The 20,436-nt window shown below is 33.4% G+C and overlaps 1 protein-coding gene across 44 annotated transcripts in view; it reads left to right on the top strand.

The window, feature by feature from the left end:
• Window positions 1-20,436, top strand: part of ANK2 (ankyrin 2) — an 819,525-nt gene that overhangs the window by 789,781 nt on the left and 9,308 nt on the right. For all 44 annotated transcript variants that reach the window (XM_031944040.1, XM_031944043.1, XM_031944046.1 and 41 more), the window contains 7 exons: window positions 543-617; window positions 2,151-2,282; window positions 2,904-3,050; window positions 8,445-8,730; window positions 15,019-15,307; window positions 20,020-20,103; window positions 20,223-20,384. In XM_031944040.1, the coding sequence (XP_031799900.1) occupies window positions 543-617; window positions 2,151-2,282; window positions 2,904-3,050; window positions 8,445-8,730; window positions 15,019-15,307; window positions 20,020-20,103; window positions 20,223-20,384 (1,175 nt within the window). The remainder of the gene's footprint in view (window positions 1-542; window positions 618-2,150; window positions 2,283-2,903; window positions 3,051-8,444; window positions 8,731-15,018; window positions 15,308-20,019; window positions 20,104-20,222; window positions 20,385-20,436) is intronic.

The raw sequence follows: 20,436 nt of genomic DNA, 5'->3' as shown, positions 1-20,436 counted from the left end.
CTTTAGGATTTGCAAAGTGCTTTTTAATTCATTACGTCACTGATCAAATGAAGCTCAAGATTGCTCAAGGGAGATCAATAAAAGTTCATTTTCAAGATCACTGGTATAAGATATGACTGGATCCTCCCAACTCCCACTCTGTTCTGATGTTGATCAATTGTGGACCTTATAAGAAAAAAAAAATAAGATGTTCCCCTTTAGGTAGACCACATGCTCTCAAGTCATTTAAAAGTTGTACATTAATATCATTTAACCTAAGAATAGTTTATTAAAAATAGTCATTATGTTAGGATAAAAGAGCTATGAAAGCAACTATTTTCAGAAATTCCTTTTAGGTATATTGTCTTTTTCCCATAGAATTTAGTCAAGAGGTGACTAAATATGATTCTCAATATAACAATAACCTTGTAGCATTACACTAGGAAAGTAGTTTTCTTACTTGTGATGTCTCAGTATTATCATTTTCTCTCACTGCATCATAGACAATCTGTGGCTGTTTTTTTTTTTTGTTTGTTTTTGTTTGTTTGTTTAATCTTCTCTAGATCTGCAGAATGACCAAGAGCATATTGAAGAAAGGTTGGCTCATATTGCTGATCATCTTGGCTTTAGCTGGACAGGTAAAATCAGAATGATATGATTTTTTCTAATGACAAATCCCTAGTTTGTATGCTAAGCACCTACTTTGTGCCAAGCTCCATGTCTAGCACTGGAAGTATAAGTAAAGGAAGGCAATATATGACTCAGACAAATGTTAAAATAAAATAAAAAGTTTCCAATTTTTAAACACCTTCAACAAGGCAAATTACAAAGCTTTTAAGAGATATTATAAGAAGTATATAGTCTATCTTCATTGAAATCATTTCAAGTAGGCTTTTCTTTATGTTCAATCCTTGTTATTTATATAAACTGCTACACTGAGACAATCAGTATAGAATATTACTCTTCTCTTTTAAAAACAATTCAAAGACTTTTTTTTCCCTTAAATTCAGACTTATACCTGATTATCACTGATAGCCACATTAAATGGTACCATTTAGTGCATTGAGGTGATATAATAATTCACATGTACTTTAAAGTTTCTAAAGAAGTTTTCTTATGGCAATCCTATATGGTAAATTTTTTTCATTTTATTCCAATTTATAGATAAGAAAAATAAGGCTAAAAATTATAGGACTAGCCTACTATCATGCAATTAATATCAGAACCAGTTCTTATATCTCCTAAGTCCAGTGTAATATAATAGATAAAGCATAAAGATTCTAGACCCATTCTAATCCTATCTTGGGTACTTAGTAGTTATATGATCCTGGACAAACAATCTCTTCAATCTCAATTTCCTATAAAATGTGATAATCAGACCAGATGACCTTTAAGATACCTTCCCAGTTCCAACTCAATGATCTTTATTGATTCTTTTCTAGGATAAAGTTTTTGATGCATTTTCCAGACCTATTATTATAATATGTAATGACACTAGACCCTTTCATTGCTTTAAACATATGTGTGTCTCTATGTGACCATAAGCAGGCATTGGATTAAAGAATACAGATTTGAACAACATTCAAAGGGACATTTCTAGACACACAGAAATTGGTTGAGAGCCTCAAGCAATTGGTCATACAATTATTCAATGGGATTCACTGTGAAAGAAAGACCTCATAGACATTCTGTCTTCTTGAGGATAATTGAATTTGAAGCATCATAAATCTCCTATATTTTTCCTTACAAAATCATAGGTTTAATTCAGAGGCCATTATTGAAAGAGCTTCAAGATGGCTATTTAATTTCCATTAAGTATTTCTCCACACAAATTATACAAGATAAGACTATAGATATATAGAGGAAGGTCTTCTTTAATATGATACATACAACTTGATTATATACTGATGCCATTTTTAATTGTTTCATGATAGCTTTCTTTTCTCTGGTAGTGAATTGAATGAAATTCATCAGCCTTGGAGGAAAATAACACCCAGTGGAAAACAGTGGCTCTTTGCTAATGAGCAGAAAAAAATAGTAATAGCTTACATATAAGTCATTAAGACAGAGAAGAATTATATTCTAATTGATATCCATTGTAAATTTTTGCTATGACTTAAACCTTGGGATAAATAGGAGGGAAAATATTAACAAATTGGTATTCTCCTTAGAATTAGCAAGAGAACTGGATTTCACAGAAGAACAAATTCACCAAATCCGAATTGAAAACCCTAATTCTCTACAGGATCAGAGTCATGCATTACTGAAATACTGGCTTGAAAGAGATGGTAAACATGCTACAGGTAAGCAGTATACAAAATAAGATACAAAATAAAGTACCTTATGTCATATTTGCATTTAATAAACTTCCAGCTATTTTAATATAATGTTCATGGAGAAAATAATGACATTATCAAAATGGAACCTGATAATTTTTCAGTAGTAGTATTAAGTAGAGTGATATATTATACTGCTGCAATAGTAGGGTACCTCTTTGGTTATCACTTTCCATCAAATTTTAAAAGGACTAGCAATTAAATTCTTTATCAGTAAATAGAATTTGTAATGTTTAATTTATGTTTATAAAAATTTGTTCTTGAATCCCAACATCTAAATCCTTTAGTGATATAAAACATTAAAACTTTCCCTTTTTTTCTGATATTCTGAGTCCTGTAATTTCCTTGAAGACCTAGCTTTTTTCCTGGAAGCCTTTCTTGATTAATGCCATTTCATGTTTATCTTTCCTTTATTTTACATTCTCCTAGAATAATGTTACCATTACATTTACCATATATTGGTTTATGCACTACTCCATAATAAGCTCTATTATATCCAGTAAGTACTTAATGAATAGCTATTCAAGGAAGGATTAAATCATCAACCAAAGCTTAATTAGAGTAAATATTCCTTCTCTAATTCAACAGACAAAAGCCTCACTGAGTGTCTAACTAAGATCAATCGGATGGATATTGTTCATCTAATGGAAACTTGCATCATGGAACCTCTCCAAGAGCGAACTAGTCGTACTTATGCAGAAATAGAGCAGACAATTGCACTAGACCATAGTGAAGGTAAAATTTCTTCTTCTTTTTTTCCTTTTCCCTTTCCTTTTTGAAATTAATCAAGTACCAACTACCAAGCAATTAGAAATTTTCAGATTCAGAAGGGCTGACAGAGACCATTTAGTCTAATCCATAGCTGAGGAAAAATCTCATTCATTCCCAGAAGCTGACCTTTCAGCCTAGGCTCCTCACCCTGAAATGGAGGAAGAACTTGCTACCTCCAGGGGCAATCCATTTGGTAGATACACAGTTCTTATTGTTAGATAGATTTTTCTTTATATCCAACCTCAGTTTAACATGTTAAAACGTACCTATTGTTCCTGGTTCTTTTCTTTGGGGCAAGCATAACCACACATACACACACACACACACACACACACACACTCACACATACAACTAATTTTTTTTTTGCCATGATCACCCTTTCATATATATAATAATACTTTTAGCTAAACTTTAATTTGATCAGGATTTCTTTCTTATGCAGTGAAACCCTTACTCATATAAATCTCTCTCCTGCTTGAAATGATGATGGATTTAACAACAGGATGGCTACCTTCAAACAATATTATCTTACTTAATTTTTAATTTTTCAGAAAATATATATATTATGCCATCTGTGCTAGTATAAAAAAAATCCTGAGCAATATGGATGGGAAGGGAAAAATAGCTCATGTACTTTTCCATCTAATTTTCCAGTCTTGGCTAATAAAGAAAAGAAAATTCTTTGGCAAAGAAAGGAATACATCATTAATTTTAACTAATACAGTCCAATAAAAGGATTTTTTAAAAATCTAAATTCAATATTGATATTTCAAATCTTTATTAATTTCAAAATATTTTGGATATTGTGGGGAAACTGGTCTGCTAGTTTATATTGCTACATATCAACTTTGCCTTTTTTGGTACTAATTTTAAGGAATTTAGAAGAATAGAGAAAATCAATCAATCATAATAATATATGTTTATAGATTATATATCATACTTATATAATGTAGATATGATTATAAACCACATAGGAGTTAATTGAGTGGAGCAGTAATGAACTGAACCAGCTATGCCCAGAAAAAGAACTCTGGGAGATGACTACTAAAAACCATTACATTGAATTCACAATCCCTATATTTATGCACACCTGCATTTTTGATTTCCTTCACAAGCTAATTGTACAATATTTCAGAGTCTGATTCTTTTCGTACAGCAAAATAATGTTTTGGTCATGTATACTTATTGTGTATCTAATTAATATTTTAATATATTTAACATCTACTGGTTATCCTGCCATCTAGGGGAGGGGGTGGGGGGGGTAAGAGGTGAAAAATTGGAACAAGAGGTTTGGCAATTGTTAATGCTGTAAAGTTACCCATGCATATATCCTGTAAATAAAAGGCTATTAAATAAAAAAAAAATATTCTCAAAAAAAAAAAAAAAAAAAAAGGAGTTAATTGAGTGGGGATCCCATTCTCAAATGTCGAATTTAAAACTATTATCTCCAAAGAATCAAAATTGTAGGTGACTCAGAAAGCAATTAATTGATAGATACATAGAGAGCATAGTAAACTAGTAAACATAGTAAAATATGTTCTATAGTGACTTATTCATGAAAAATGGTGTAAAAGACATGTGTGACCAGAAAAATGAATTAGTTATATAACATGGAGAAAGAATGATATACCCTGAATATTTTGATGATACCCCCAAAATATTAAGCCTCCCATCCACTGGGAAAATTCCCTTTTTTTTTCCAGAGAAATTTGGGAAGATTTGTCTGAATTGATACAAAATGAAATGTGTAAGATAGGAGAATGATTTACCTAAAATAGTTTTGAAAGACTTCACACTCTAGGGAAGCTATGTAGCACAGTGTATAGAGCATCTGCCCTGAATTCAGGAGGACCTAAGTTCAAATCTGGTCTCAGACACTTAACATTTCCTAGCTGTGTGATTCTGGGCAAGTCACCTAATCCCAATTGCCTCAGCAAAAAAAAGAAAGAAAAAGAAAGACTTCACACTCTGATTGATGCAATAATCAATCATGACATTAGAAGATTGAGAATGAAACTTGCTCCCCAAATCTCTGTTGACAAACAAGTAATGGATTAGAATACAAAATGAGATGCATTTTCAGAGACAGTCAATGTGATCAGTTGTTTTGCTTGACTTTAATTATGTGTTACAAAAGAAGAGTTATTTTATGTGGAAGTGAGATAGGATAAGTGGGTAGTGGTAGTGATACAAAAAAAAAAAAAAAGATGTACAGAAGAAAAAAGTTCAGAAGGTAAAATAAACAGATCAATTTTGGTACTATCTTTTTTAAAGGACTATGCTTATATTTAAAAATAAAATTGTGTCCTCTGGGTCATGTGATGGAGACTAGTCATTTTCTGTAATTTTCATGACCTCTCATTCCTCTGCACAACAGAAAATGTATACCAAATAAAGGAATTTTAGCTGTCTCCATGGACTATTATAAGAACCTTTTAAACAAAGTAAAAACTAATGCCTAGTGCTCACTCAACAAATTCTTCCCTACCACCCACTTACTAGTAAGATTACACAAACTGACCTACCAGCTTGCAATAGAATTCAGCTCCATACCTTAATTATTGCTCTTTCTTCCTAGTGTCCAACAGAGAAACAAAAAAAGTTGGCCCCATCTCTGGGCTTTTAAATAGTTCCCAGTACTAAACACTGACCCCACCTCCCAGTGCTGTAGATAAACTAATTCTAATAAAAAATATACTCAGGCTGCAACAACAATATGCTACATGGCCAGAGAATTGAAGATCAGAGGGAATGAAGATACATGTGATAGAGGGATACATGGTATTCTAGTAAACTCAGGGAAAAAGCCCAGCATCCAGTCTTTTCTGTCTCTTCAAAAGTCTCCTGGGATAGAGAGTTGGGTTGGTTAATTATGAATTGCCCAGCTTAAGAGAAGAGAAAAGCATTTTGAGATCTGACCCCTAAGAGAAACTGTTTTCAGAGAGAGAGGGAGGGAGCCAGAAAAAAAGAACAAGCAATAGGGGAAAATAAGGGAGAAGAGAAGACTGAAATTACCAAAGACGTCTAGAGGAGAGGGGAAACAACTCTTAAGATCTTCTATATAGGCAGATAAAACAGCAGCATAAGAAACTTCCAGATCTACTTAGAGTTCAAATATCTGTGAATAAATGCAAAAAGTGAAAAAAAAACAAAAAAAATCAGGAGGCAGAAGACTGAAAATTTTGAAAACAGCATAGCTATTCCTGAATGTTAAAAGAATAAGATTTTGAGAGCAGATATACAGCCTAACTACAGAAATAAATGGCAGAACAGAAAAGATTTGAATCTACAATGTCAAGTTATACCAAAAGGAAAAATAAAAGGATAACTAATTGGAAATGTAGATAGAAGGAAGGATAATCTGGAAGAAGAAAAGCAAAAAACATTAATAGTAAAAGAAAGCATACTTTCCATAGAAGTAAAGCATAATGATCTCAAACACAAGATGCTGAGACAACCTAAATATTATGGATTTTCCAGAAAACAGGCTAAGTAAAAAACCTGAAAACTATAACACAAGAAATAATACAAGAAAACTGCTTGGAACTTCTGAATGTGGAAAAAGTGTGAATTGAAAGGCTCCATAGGTCACCTCCAGAAAAAATATCCATGGCTAAAAATTCTAAGACACATAATGGCTAAATTTAACTATTACATTGAGAAGTAACAAGTTCTACTAGTTACAAGGCAAAAAACAAAAACCCTTCAATGTAAAAGAAAGGAAATTTGAATAAGACTATTTTTGTACATAGTATAGTGCATATCAAGAAGACCTGTAAAAACTAATATTCGTGGTTTCATACACCATCTTTTCTTTTATTGAGTATTTATTACTCAATAATATATTTTTGAAAGATTCACTCTGGAGAAATTATGCAAAAGCATGGAGAATTTATAAAATGAAAAGGCAAGGAAGGGTTAATGATGTACATAGGTGTAGATATTATGTATGAATCATACATTCATTGAGATAAATAATTTTGAGAAGCTTAATGTCAAAAGAGCTGAAAGACTTCCCAGTGGTTTATTTAAGAGAATTAGTATCTATTCATGTTAATGCTGTCCAGCATAATTTTCCTTGATGATGTTACAATGTGCTATCTTTTAAAAATGAAAATAATTTTCAATGAACTATGAGGAAAATGAATAAACTTAAGGTTTTCCCCTTATGGCAGCAGTGAGTCTTGATTGGACTTGCACACAGCTTTATTCCTTGTGAATACCCTTGTGAATAATAACAGGCATTTGTATAATAATTAGCAAGAGCTAGTAGTGCAACATGTGGATGTTGGTGTGACTTGAGAAAACTTTGATTTCATTAATAATATGGAGTTTAGTAAACTGTATTAGGACAGAGCAGAGATCAATGTAGTTTTTTTTCTTTTAAGTCATCAAGAAGCAAAAAATAATCTTGTAGTCCCTGATACCAGGAGCCTGAAGTTGATCTATTATTTGGCTCTGGAGTTCTGTACTGTAGCAGGGCCAGAGCTGATAAGGTATCTACACTAAGTGTAGTTCTAATACAATGTGTTCCTAGGCTGGACAGTGGTAAGGTGGACAGAGTTGGAGGTAGGATCAGGCCTAGTCATAATTTATGACAGTCAAAGCCCCCATGCTATTGATAACAGGATTGGATGTTGAGTGGCTACTGCCCTTAGAACCTTGGTGACAGAGGGATTTCCACTCTTAAATTTAAAAAATATATAGATAGCTATGAACATACTGAAGGAAGATTCATAAGCAGAATGTATTGTAGTAATCAAATAATATTTATGATAAGCATACATTTAATGACATTCTTGATTGTTTGATGTTGTATGCTAGTTAAACATAAATGATATTCTCATAAACATTTTACACTTTGGTCTGCTATTAAGGGGGCAGTTATTTACAACTTGGTATTACCCTATCTCTGTCATCTCATACAACAGTCCTCCATATACTCTACAATCTAGCTAAAGTGGATTACTTTTACCATACCCTGTGCGTGCCTCAGTTTCCCATCTCTATGCAGTTTCTCGTGCCCTTCTATAGTCGTTTCCTCATCCCTATGCAAAATCCTTTAAAGTTCCAACTGGAAAACTGCTCTTTCAATGCTTAGACTTTATAACATTTTGTGAATAAATGATGCATACCTATTTTGGACTATAATTATTTGTGAATCTATTCTTTGGCAGCTCTGTGAGATCAGGAAACATCTTAATTTTGGGTCTACAAGCAGTCAACATGATATTCTATATACAGATACTTAATTTATGTAAATTGAATCATTGAACCTGTTTGAGAAAAACTTGATCATGCTGTGAGGAAGTGCCATATCCTTCAGTTCAATAACTCAATTTCTTTTCTTATTCACAGGGTTTTCGGTGCTTCAGGAAGAGATGTGTACCCCACCACACAAGAAAAGGGAGCAAGCTGTTTCTAAAGAGCATGAGTCATTTTCTGATCATCCCCCCATTGTCTCTGAAGAGGACATTTCTGTTGGCTATTCTTCCTTTCAGGATAGCATCTCTAAAACTGAGGGAGAGTTGACAGTAGAAGAGCTCACTCAACAAATTCACAAAGAACGAATGCAAACCGAGTTCTCAGGGAAACTTGAAGATTTGAAAGAAGTTTCTCCCATTGATCACCAGCAAGAGTACTTGTAAGTGTCAAAAGAAGGTTTCTCAAATAATTTTGGGAGGAAGCAATTAGGTTTTAAATGACTTGCATAGAATCACACAGCTAGCAAATATCTGAGGCTGGATTTGAATTCAGATCTTCTTAACTACAGAGCCAGTGCTCTATCTACTACACCACTTACCTACCCCCTTATAGAGCTATCTTTAGATTCATTCATAGGACTCTAGTGGACTTTGAGTGGATGCTCAGATTTACACTTTAGAACACTTATTTCTAAATAATCAAAATTGTAGGTAAGACATAAGGCAGTTTAAAAATGCATGGAGAAGCAACAGAGACAGCATGTTGATTTTTTCCCTAAAGGGTGACATTTGTCAAGGACATGCATAATCAAAAAAGGTGAACTGGTCATAGAAAAAGAATGAATTACATAGTTTGAGGTTTGTGCTGGAACACAAAAATGAATGGATTAAAAAGCATATATCAATCACCGATTGTGCGAAATGCTATGTTAAGTATCAGGGATAGAAAATTCTAAGTAAGAAAATCTCTGGTCTAAAGGAATTCATATTCTGTTGGGAAGAGACAACACATAGGTTCTAGCTGCAATTCATTTGAAAGATTCTCACAGTATTTGGGGTTCAGTGGGAAAGAAGACTGAGATATCTTTTATGTGTCATTTCCACTATTAAAATCATATCCATTATTAATAATGAGCCATTTGACAGTACTAAAGACTTTGGTGGTAAAAGATAACATGCCTGGATCTTTAACAACTTGATTACAGTCCCTTCAGTTACAGTTGCTGTTCATTACCAATGAGAATTGTTTCCTGGGATGGTTATAGGACATCTGAGTGGCACAGTGGATAGAGAGTCAGGCCTGGAGTCAATAAGATTCAACTTTGTGATTTCAAATCTGGCCTCAAGATGCTTACTAGCAGGGTTACTCTGGGCAAGTCACTTAACACTGTTTGCCCAGTTAATTTCTCATCTGCAAAATGAACTGACAAAAGAATCTTTGCCAACAAAATCCCAAATAGGGCCACAAAATGGTTAGAAGAAAAAGCAGTGTGTTCCATACATTCCCCAGACTCTTGTGCTTATTTGCCTGTCAGTGGTAATGAGTATTGGTGCTGTCAAGGAAAAAGGGTCCCTTGCTCCTCGGGGATCACTCCCCTTCAGGGTGGCTAAGACCCAGACTAGAAATAGAAGTATTAAATAAACATTAAGTATTAAAGCCAATATTACAGTGAGAGGAAGGCCTCCAGCATATTGGAAATAGTATTTATTTGCAGAGAAACTTGGAAAGACCTGTTTGAACCAATATATATCTGCAACCACAAATTGTTCCTATGACTTATGTTCTTGTCAAAGATGATTTTGTTCCTTAACCATGTGTTTGTGTCACAAACACCTTTTTTGTTTTTTTGTTTTGTTTTGTTTTGTTTTTTTAGAGGGAATAAGTAAAATGTTTGTTTAGACTCAAGTTTCTTAATTTAAAGTTTGGACATACTTTGTACATTGTTCATCAAACAAACAATCCACTGGCAAGCATTTATTAAGTTCAAAAGATCTTGATTCCCAAGGACTTGTCCTAGTGATACAAAGAAAAAAATTTCTTCCTTCAAAGAATTTACATTCTATGGGAAGAGACAACATATTGATACATTGGTTCATAGATAGTTGGTTCATAGATGGAAAGTATTCCTGGAGAACTAAGGGAGTTACCAGGAGCTGAATCACTATTTTTTAAGTGCCTCCTATGTGCCAAGCAATGTGTTAAGTGTTGGAGATAGGAAAGGTGCAAAGATAGTTCTTGTCCTCAAGGACTTTGTAATCCAATGGAAGAGAAAACATAAAAGCAAACATATAAAGGATAAATAGGAAATAAGAGAAAGAAGTCACTAAAATTAAGAAATTGGGAAGTCTTCCAATAAAAAAAAAGGGAATTTAATTGAGACTTAAAAGGAAACCAAGGATATTATACGCATATTAAAGTACTCCTGATCCCCAGTACATTTGATATTTCAATTGATCTATGATCTCATTGATTTGACACCCTGTACAATCCCACCAGCCTGGAGTTCCTCTAATAGTCTTTCACCAATGTGATACCACACTTAATCCTAATTTCCACTACTGCCAGGCTACCCCTACTCCTTCCTACTTTTCCCTTCCTTACCTGCCACCATCTCCTTCCTATAAATTGAGATTTCAGAGGCTAACAGTTTTGCCTTAGGTACTAAGACTGATTATAAAGAATGAGCCATTTCCTCTTCCAACACAACTACAATAAATATAAGCAAGTTCGACTATTGGTATTTTTCTCCCCTTTTTTGTCTCTTAACTGAATTTGTCACAGGTGCCAGAATTTCTAATTACAGTTCTGATGGGAAGAATAAAGAAATGACTTTAAGGTTTGGAACTTGCTTGACTGAGATAATGGTGCCACAGAGATAGAAACTTCATATACATATATGTATATATATATATATACATATATGTATATATATATGTACATATATATATGTATATATACACATATATATACATATATGTATGTGTGTGTGTATATATATATATATATATATGGACATATACAGACCAGCAGCCTTATTTGAACTGTCCTAAGGACTTGAGCCTAACTCCTCATAAATAAGACAAATTGCAGATTGCTTGCCATTAGATCTGAACTGCCAAATAACTCGCAGAGGGCAAAGTCTTGGTCTTTTGCTTTTCCATATTTGACTTCATTCTTTTTTGCTTTTAGATGCAGACCTACATATTCATTCTTCTAAGAGGCTAAAAATTATCTTTCTAGGAAGTTGAATTCCAGATTCCTAGAGACTGGTAGTACTTAGTAGCTCCCATTTTCCTCTCAGAAGACCAGATTCTAGGATTTTATTGACCAAATTTAATGCTTCCTTAGGCAATTTTGTCCCAACATTCAGCTCCAGATTTACCACAGTTCCATGCAACATTCTGGATTGCCTGTTCTACCATTACTAAACTTTTATCTTAAACTTCTTCCCATCCTTTTTCTATCTTCTAGCCCACACAAACTCATGACTCTCTCTTGGCAATATCACTCTCCTCACCACTTTTTCCAGTACTTTTTATAGTCATATGTTCCAACTTCTTGATCATGATGGAGAGTTATAATAATCCTTGTTCCCTATGATCACTTCCATTTCCTCAACCTTCTCTTATCTCATTTGAGATTCACAATATTTAAATTGATCATACAATCTAAATCCTGCTAGCTGTTATCTATAGATTACTAAAACATTCTCTTTCCTTTTCACTAAGTTCAATAATTATAATTGCCCCTCCCTACCTCCTTCCTTTATTCTAAATAAAAACAAAATAAAGCATGGCTTTTCTGTTCCCAGAAAGTTGGATTCTGGAACTCTGTAGGAATTGAGCAGTATTCAAGAAATCCCTTCTCCCTTTCCCAGGAAGCCCAGATTCAAGAATTCTTCTTTCAGGCCTCTAGATAAAAACACATGACACCTATGTGCCTCTAACCAAAGTGGCTATTCACATTCCTAGAAATATATGTTGGGGGACTGTGCATAAACTATGACTGCATAAATTTCTTGCTTTCTGATCCCCTTACCTAGTTCCAATCACATTTCTGATCCTTTCTAGCTTTCTCCAATAAGAGAAAGACCAAAGACCAATTTTACAACTAACCCTCTCCCTCATTTCATAGGTTAGAATAAAGAGGATGATCCCAACTCACTCAACCAATTAATACAGTTCTAATTAGCAATGCTGAATAAGTGATAAATGTTCACTATTCTGTGAACTCATCAAGTTGATCAGGAAACTCCCTTAAATTGACAATAACCTGTCCTATATGAAGTTAGTTATCAGATATTTTGTAGCCAGTACAAGTCTGCATCATTATTGCTTATTCTAATAAGCAAATCTAACATTGAAAGAAAAACAAACGGGGAGAGTACTGGAATGATCTTTCTTTGCAGTATTAGCTATGCAATAATTACCTGCCTCTTTGGATAAAGGAAAAGGGAAAATGAAGAAAGAAAATTTAAAAATGAAAAGAAGAAAAGGAATATAAAACAGATAGTCACTCTGGAGCATTTTTATAATTACTCACAAATGGAAATAGAATTAAATAGCTAAAATTTAAAGTGTATAGATGTAAAAATCAATGGAATGATCCTTAAAAAAAACACCCTAAGAATAAGATGAAATAGGACAGCAATTGAAAGATTGGCTAGAATAACTTTATTCTGTGTCAGTGCTAGAACAGTAACAGGGAGTTAAAGCTTATTAGATGTCCAAAGGAATCTAATAATAGTAATAATAACAATAATAATAACATAGAAATATCTGGTACTTTTATTCCTGACCCTCTAAATTCTCATTTTTAACTTTTAAGTTGCCTTGTTGCAGCTACATTCTCCTCCTTGTCAAATATTTATTATAGGAGGTAGAATTGGAACAAGACTTAGAATCACCTAATCCAAAATACTCATTTTACAGATGACAAAATTGAGGTCCAGAGAGAGAGTATGGTTTACCTATGATTTCATAATTAAACTAGCATTCAAACCCTGTTCTTCTAATTTATATATATAATGTTGCTCCTGTTGCTTTTTTCATTCAGCTAATTTCATTTTTTTTCCCCCTAGAGGGATATAACATGTGAGAGTTGAAATGATTGTGAGGATAGTTTTGATTCAATGCTCCCATTTTTCCTATAATCTTATCAATAATTATAATTTTTGGAATTCCATAAGAATATTATGAGTCACATATATGCAAAAGCTCATTATGCCTTCTAAGGTGCATTCATGTAACAATTAGAAATATATTCAGTGAAGCCATCATTTATTCAAGTCATTATTACCTTGTATTTTTTAAAATATATTTTATAGTATATATTTATTATACATATAAATGTTGTCTTACTTGTTAGAATGGAAGCTCCATGAGGTCAAGGACAACTCAGTTTTTGTTTTTGTATCCCTAATATCTGGCATATAGCAAAACCATAATGAATGTTTGTTGATGGATTGACTCAAGATCTACTGTGTATCCATCACTATGTTGGGTGCTGAATAGAATATTATAAAGGTATAATATTTAGCCCCTATGCTCCAAAAACTGGGAAGAGCAACAAAACAAGGAACTATGTGATTAAATCCCCAAATTAGGAATACAGATAATAGTAAATGCTAAGAATAAAGAGTGAGTAAGGGATCTGACCTTATTTCTCTTTTAAAAAACCAGCACAAACCCTTTGGGACATGCCAAAAAATTTACCCAGTCTTTTAATAGCTATTTTCTCTTTCCTATTTGAATCTTATTCGTTTTTAGGTCCCTTTTCTTTTATGAAACTTCCCTAAATAGTCTGTCTCATATTGCCTTGCTCCTTGTCTTAGTAAATTTAAGCTCCTTGAGTTCTGTCCTTGTATTTCCAGCATATAAAATAAGTGCTTAGTGTAGATGCTTATAGATTGCAGTACTGTAGTTTATTGAAAGCAGTAGAAAGAGGTGACTGGCAATGAGTACATTTATAGCAGATATTACAGCCATAAAATTCATGTATTATTGTGAACTAATGTTTACAACAATGATAGTATAGTCATTAAGAAAAGATTGTTATACTAAAGAACACTTTACTAATGTAGGAGATTAACAGATTTAAGAAATACCAATACTTTGTTACCTTTAGAAAATTAAATTATGGCATAATTTAAAGTTTTGTTCTTAAGGAAAAAAACCATTGGGTATACCATAGATTGTCAGAGAAAATGGAGATCTTTTCTCACTCTAAAGGGAGGTGAGCATTGGAAATGATGATGATGATGATGATGATGATGATGATGATGATGATAAATAATAGCTATCACTAATATTTACTTACTGCTTACTGTATGTCAGACATCATGTTAATAGCAGTTTCATTTTTTTTTTCAGTCAACACAAATATTTTTGACCCATTTTGGGATTTTCTTGGCAAATATACTTGAAGTAGCTTTCTATTTCCCTCTCTAGCTCATTTTTCAGATGATGAAACTGCTTTATAAATAGAGTTCATTTGAGCCTCATAACAATCAGGTAGATGCTATTATTACCCTCATTTTGTAGATAGGAAAACAGAGCAGAGATAAGTGAGTTATGTAGGGTCCCACAAAAAGTAAGTATTTGTGGATGGAAGGGAACTCAGGATTTAAAGGTTTTCTGTAAATCCAAGATTCTATCCACTGTGCCACCTCACTGCATTTTTTTTTAAATGATATTCTTTGTGGTTACCTTTTTTCTCTCTGTTTCAGTGTCACTACTCCAGGAACTGAACAGGAAGAACCAAGAAAAGTTGTCCAACTAACTGGTTTCCTCCTTAAAACACCTGAAGAAATTACTGGAACTTTTGAAGAAGAGAGGCTCTATATCCCGACCCCAGCACCCAATGATCAAGGAGAATCCCCCATTGTGCAAGAACCTGAGGAGTTCCTTTTAAATAAGGATGAGAGCTCTCCAAGGAGAAGTAGTCTTGTCATTATAGAGTCAGCTGAAGACCAAGCACAGAAACTTGAAAAATTTGAAGAAGAATCTTTTGAAAAGGTAACAGAATTCCTCTTTTATCTATCTTCCAAAAAATTGTAATTGAGTTTAAAAAAACAATGGAAGAGGAGGTCTATTTTTTCCATCTGGAGATTCCCCCGTTTTTGTGACATTATTTTATGTCACAAAGATTTTCTAAATCAGTTTAAACCAAGGAACAAGGGAAATGGTTCATAGATTTTAAATTTTCTAGAACCAATGAATTTAGCATTGTTGAATCTCTCAATACCAGGACAATCATAGATAAAATCAGACTTGAAATAACTCATCCTTTCTTTAACATCAGAAACAAGTGGCCATCTGGTCTTTATTTTAAAATCTTCACTAATTAGGATGTGAATTCTGTGAATTTACTCTTTGTACCAATACTCATAATCTTTAGTGCCCACTGACTGATAGCAAGAACTCAGTCAGAGTTCTTCTATCTAATTCTGTTGCTAGGTGATTCATCCTCTCTGGTCAGCATTTCTTCATCTACAAAATGTATAGGCTTAAAATGATGGTCTAAAAGGAGCAGATCTATTCTCGATCTTAAACAGAGTGCCCCAAATTTTGTCTCTTTATTTTGAAAAAAAAAATTATTTCACTTATGGACCAATAGGTCTTGAAAGCTAACTAGAACATTATTTATTCTCCTTCATAACTTCATTTTTTGTAATTGAAGTATCTTTATTATTTTACTAACAATTAGGCATTAATTTATACATTAAATATTGCTTCATGGAAGAATTTCATGATAATTATTCTACAAAAAGAAACTATTCTCTCTCTTTTTTTTAGCTTTTTATTTTCCTTTTTCCTCTACCTCAACTTATTTTTAATAATAGCTTATTTTCAGAATTTGTTTTTAATAATAGCCTATTGCATAGCTTTTAACATTCATCCTTGCAAAATCTTGTGTTCCAAATCTTTTCTCCCTCCTTTCACCCCATCCCCCTTAGACAACAAGTAATCCATATTTCCACAATTATCATGCTGCTCAAGAAAAATCAGATCAAAAAGGGGGGCAAAAATGAAAAAGAAAACAAAAAGTAAGCAAACAACAAGAAAAGTGAAAATGGTATGTTGTCATCCATATTCAGTCTCTATAGTCCTTTTTCTGAATGCAAATGGCTCTCTCCATCACAAGTCTCATGGAATTGACAAAAAGAAACTATTCTCAAGGAATTCAGTTCACTTATGGAGTCTGAGTGTCTGAGTTTAGAAAACTACAGCCATTCACAGAATTTATCTTTCATATTGAATTTCCAAGAGTAAACAAATAGCATCTGAATTTCAGTCTACTTGTTTCCAAATGTTAATTTGAAGTATGTTTTCAATTATTAAAATATGTCTACACATTTCTAATTCCAATCCCATGATTCTGATGTTCTAATTTGCAAACTGATTTAAAAAATTATTTCATGGAACGCCCATTAAGAGTATAGGGTATACTTTATACTATAAGAATAAGAGTATAGGTACTAGAATAAATAGACCATGGTCATTTTTTAAAAATGATAAATCGTACTCTTTCATCTCTATGTCAAAATGGACTAAGAGGAAGGAACTCTGTGACACAAAATAGAGATCCTCATTCTTTGCAGATCCACACCAGGGAATGATTTGCTATTAATAGTCATGTAGAAAAATGCAGTTATTCCATGCAGGGCACATTGAATTTCCAGCATAGTGGAGAAAATAAAGTAACTACATTTTTCTGAGGTTTCAATAGTGATTAGAAAAATTGAAATCCTCATTCATAAATGTGGACAACAAAGAATGGGGGATTTTTTTCAAATAACGGTTGATTGCTTTTTTTTTTCTTTAATTTCCTCTCACAATTATTTATAATGCCTTATTTGAGGATTATTTATTTTTCAGGAAATTCTAGAATAATCTCAATCTCAAAATACCCTGCTTCTTATAGCTAAGTCAAGGACTACTTGTTATACAAAGTTGGATAAGTGAAACAGAACCTTTAAACAAAAATAAATCTGTTCTGATATTTAGTGGTTTAGTTAAATCATTATCTATAACCGTCAACAAGCATTTATTTATTAAGTCCTTATCATATGCCAGGTATTATGCTGAGCATAATATTATGTTGAGATGCAAATGCAAAAGAGAAACAGTCCCTCTCCTCAGTGAGCTTAACAGAAGCTAGAGGAGGGGGGAAGGTATTCTAATTTCCTCCCCTTGTCGCTGGAAATGTACTGATACAGGATTAGAGAAGCACAGGTAACATAAATATAGATTTGGAGATAGAAGAGACTTTAGCAGTCAACTCATTTTAAGGTGAGGAGACTAAGGACAGGAGAAGAAAGTTCAGTGCTTGTCCAAGGTTATAGAGGATTCAAGTCATCTGGGTCCAAGGCCTATACCTTCTTCCACTAGCATATTAGCCTGCCTGAATAAATAATTCCAGAGTAACTAATGGTTCTCAGGTCTTGTTTTGATTGATATTCATTCATTATAAATTTCAAGCTTACCTTTGTTTAAAAAATATAATTCATTACATTATGGGAAATAATGTATTTCCATTATTAGAAAGAATGGTATAGGTAGATTCACAGGACCAGGATTCAGATCTCAGTTCTGCTATTACGTTGTGTGTTCTGTGACAAGACATTTAAACTGTAGGCTTCAGTTTCTTTTTGTATAAAAATATCAGTTTGACCTAAATGATATTCATTATTCATTGCTGCCTCAAATCTATTGTCTTGGGATGTCATGCACATCAGGAGATTCTTATATTACCAAAATCACATCTAGTATATTTTTCTACAGCTTTAAAATATTCTCTTGGGCTCAATAGTACACACTGAAAATTTATTAAGTCGCAAATCAGCATACATTTTACAAATGGAGAAAAGGGGATAGAGGAGCAAACCTACTTTCTTTCTTTTTTTTTATTATAGCTTTTTATTTACAAGTTATATGCATGGGTAATTTTACAGCATTGACAGTTGCCATACCTTTTGTTCCAATTTTTTCCCTTCTTCCCCCCATCCCCTCCCCACTATGGCAGGTTGACCAATACATGTTAAATATGTTAAAGTATGAATTTAATACAATATAAGTATACATGTGCTAACAGTTATTTTGCTGTACTAAAAGAATCGAACTTTGAAATAGTGTATTATTAGCCTGTGAAGGAAATCAGAAATGCAGACAAGACAAAAATATAGGGATTGGGAATTCTATGTAATGGTTCACAGTCATCTCCCAGAGTTCTTTCACTGGGTGTAGCTGGTTCAGTTCATTACTGCTCCATTGGAACTGATTTGGTTCAGATCATTGCTGAAGATGGCCAGGTCTATCAGAATTGATCATCATATAGTATTGTTATTGAAGTATATAATGATCTCCTGGTCCTGCTCATTTCACTCAGCATCAGTTCATGTAAGTCTCTCCAGGCCTTTCTGAAATCATCCTGCTGGTCATTTCTTACCAAACAATAATATTCCATAATATTCATATACCACAATTTATTCAGCCATTCTCCAATTGGTGGTCATCCACTCAGCAAACCTATTTTCTTAAAGCCACACAACATTGAGGGAATTCAATGAGAGAAATTCAGAAAAATTCAGATTTGAATGCTACTTTTGAGTTCCCTATACATTGAACTACATCACCTTTCTTTGAAAGAATGCCACTATAAAGCTCAAATTTCTAAAAATTTTACCATGCTGTCTCTGGTATTCTACCAGAAATTGCTATTCTTTAAATTAATAATTTTTCATCTGTATGCATCTGACCTAATACAAATATTAATTATGTCATTTTTAGTTATGGGTTTTCATCCAATCACACTTATATAGACAGTAGCTCTAAACAAAAGCAAAGATGTAATTTCTTCTCCCCAGAATTCGACAGATGATGCTGTACCAACCTTTAGAGTAACAGCTTGATTCAAATGGCATTTATCAGTCACCATAACCAAAACCAAAATTCTTCCTGGGAACATTCATTGCTACAGTTGCTCTTTTTTATATATTTATATCCCAATGAGAAATCACTTTATAGTTCTTGACAGTTTTCCCAAGCAAAGACATAAAATCAAAGCCCTGAATAAACACTTTGAAAATCAAATGTGAACTCAGGCAGAAACCAATAGCTAAATAATGTTTAGTATATTAAACAAAGCCATGCTTCCCTGCTTCCACTAGGAGCTCACCAAGGAATTAGGTGAGCTTAATGACAGCTCAGATGAGGATGCTATGGTAACCACCAGGGTTGTTCATCGCCGGGTGATAATACAGGTACAAGTTGTGAAATTATTGCACGAATCAGGAGCTTTGTCCAAGTGACCTGAGAGTGACCCATGCCCCTGAAGCAATGAGGGTTTAGCACGTTCCCTGAATAATGCATGGGCATTTGAAAATGGATCCTACCATGCTAACAGGTTTTGTTTGAAAAGAAATGTAGTGAGTGATTCCTGCAATTCTAACCTGTTTCCCTAATGTCATATGACAGAGGACCAATAAGATCTGGTATCTTCAAAGTCACCAATCTTATGAACACTGTATGTTTTTGTTCCTTTTCTTTAACCTAGGTTTTGCTTTTGCATGACCTTTTTAAAAAATTATTATAACTAAACTACTAACAGGTCTTTGTACTTTAGTGATGCTTTTCAACTCCTTTAATTGAATTATTTTATTTTTAAGCAGTTGGGAATAATTTATTTTAAATGCACACTGTATGACATAGTTCTCTTGACTATTTAGGGAAATGAAATGCCTGACATACCATCAGAAACAGTGACAGAAGAAGAATATATTGATGAACATGGACACACTGTAGTGAAGAAGGTATGATTGTTCTTACCTTTTCATTTGGGTTTTTCATACCTTTCCCCCACTAAAGACCTATTCATAGCCCAATATTTTAAAGCAAAATGGAGATGCAATCATGATAATGATAATTACAGGTCACCAGAAAGGTCATTAGGCGGTACCTATCCCCAGAGGGCATAGAAAAAGAAGTTACTACGTGTGGAACTCTACAAGAGCCTGTGATTATTGAAGAAGGAGATGGTTATTCCAAAGTTATAAAACGTGTAGTGTTGAAGAGCAACAGTGAACAATCAGAGGTAAGCATATCTTACTCTAAGTAAGTAAGTAAGTAAGTATAACTTAGTATAT

Source organism: Sarcophilus harrisii, chromosome 6 (genome assembly GCF_902635505.1).
Source record: "Sarcophilus harrisii chromosome 6, mSarHar1.11, whole genome shotgun sequence".
Taxonomy (NCBI): domain Eukaryota; kingdom Metazoa; phylum Chordata; class Mammalia; order Dasyuromorphia; family Dasyuridae; genus Sarcophilus; species Sarcophilus harrisii.
The sequence above is the reverse complement of the archived record's forward strand: the minus strand, read 5'-3'. Positions and strand labels throughout refer to the sequence as shown.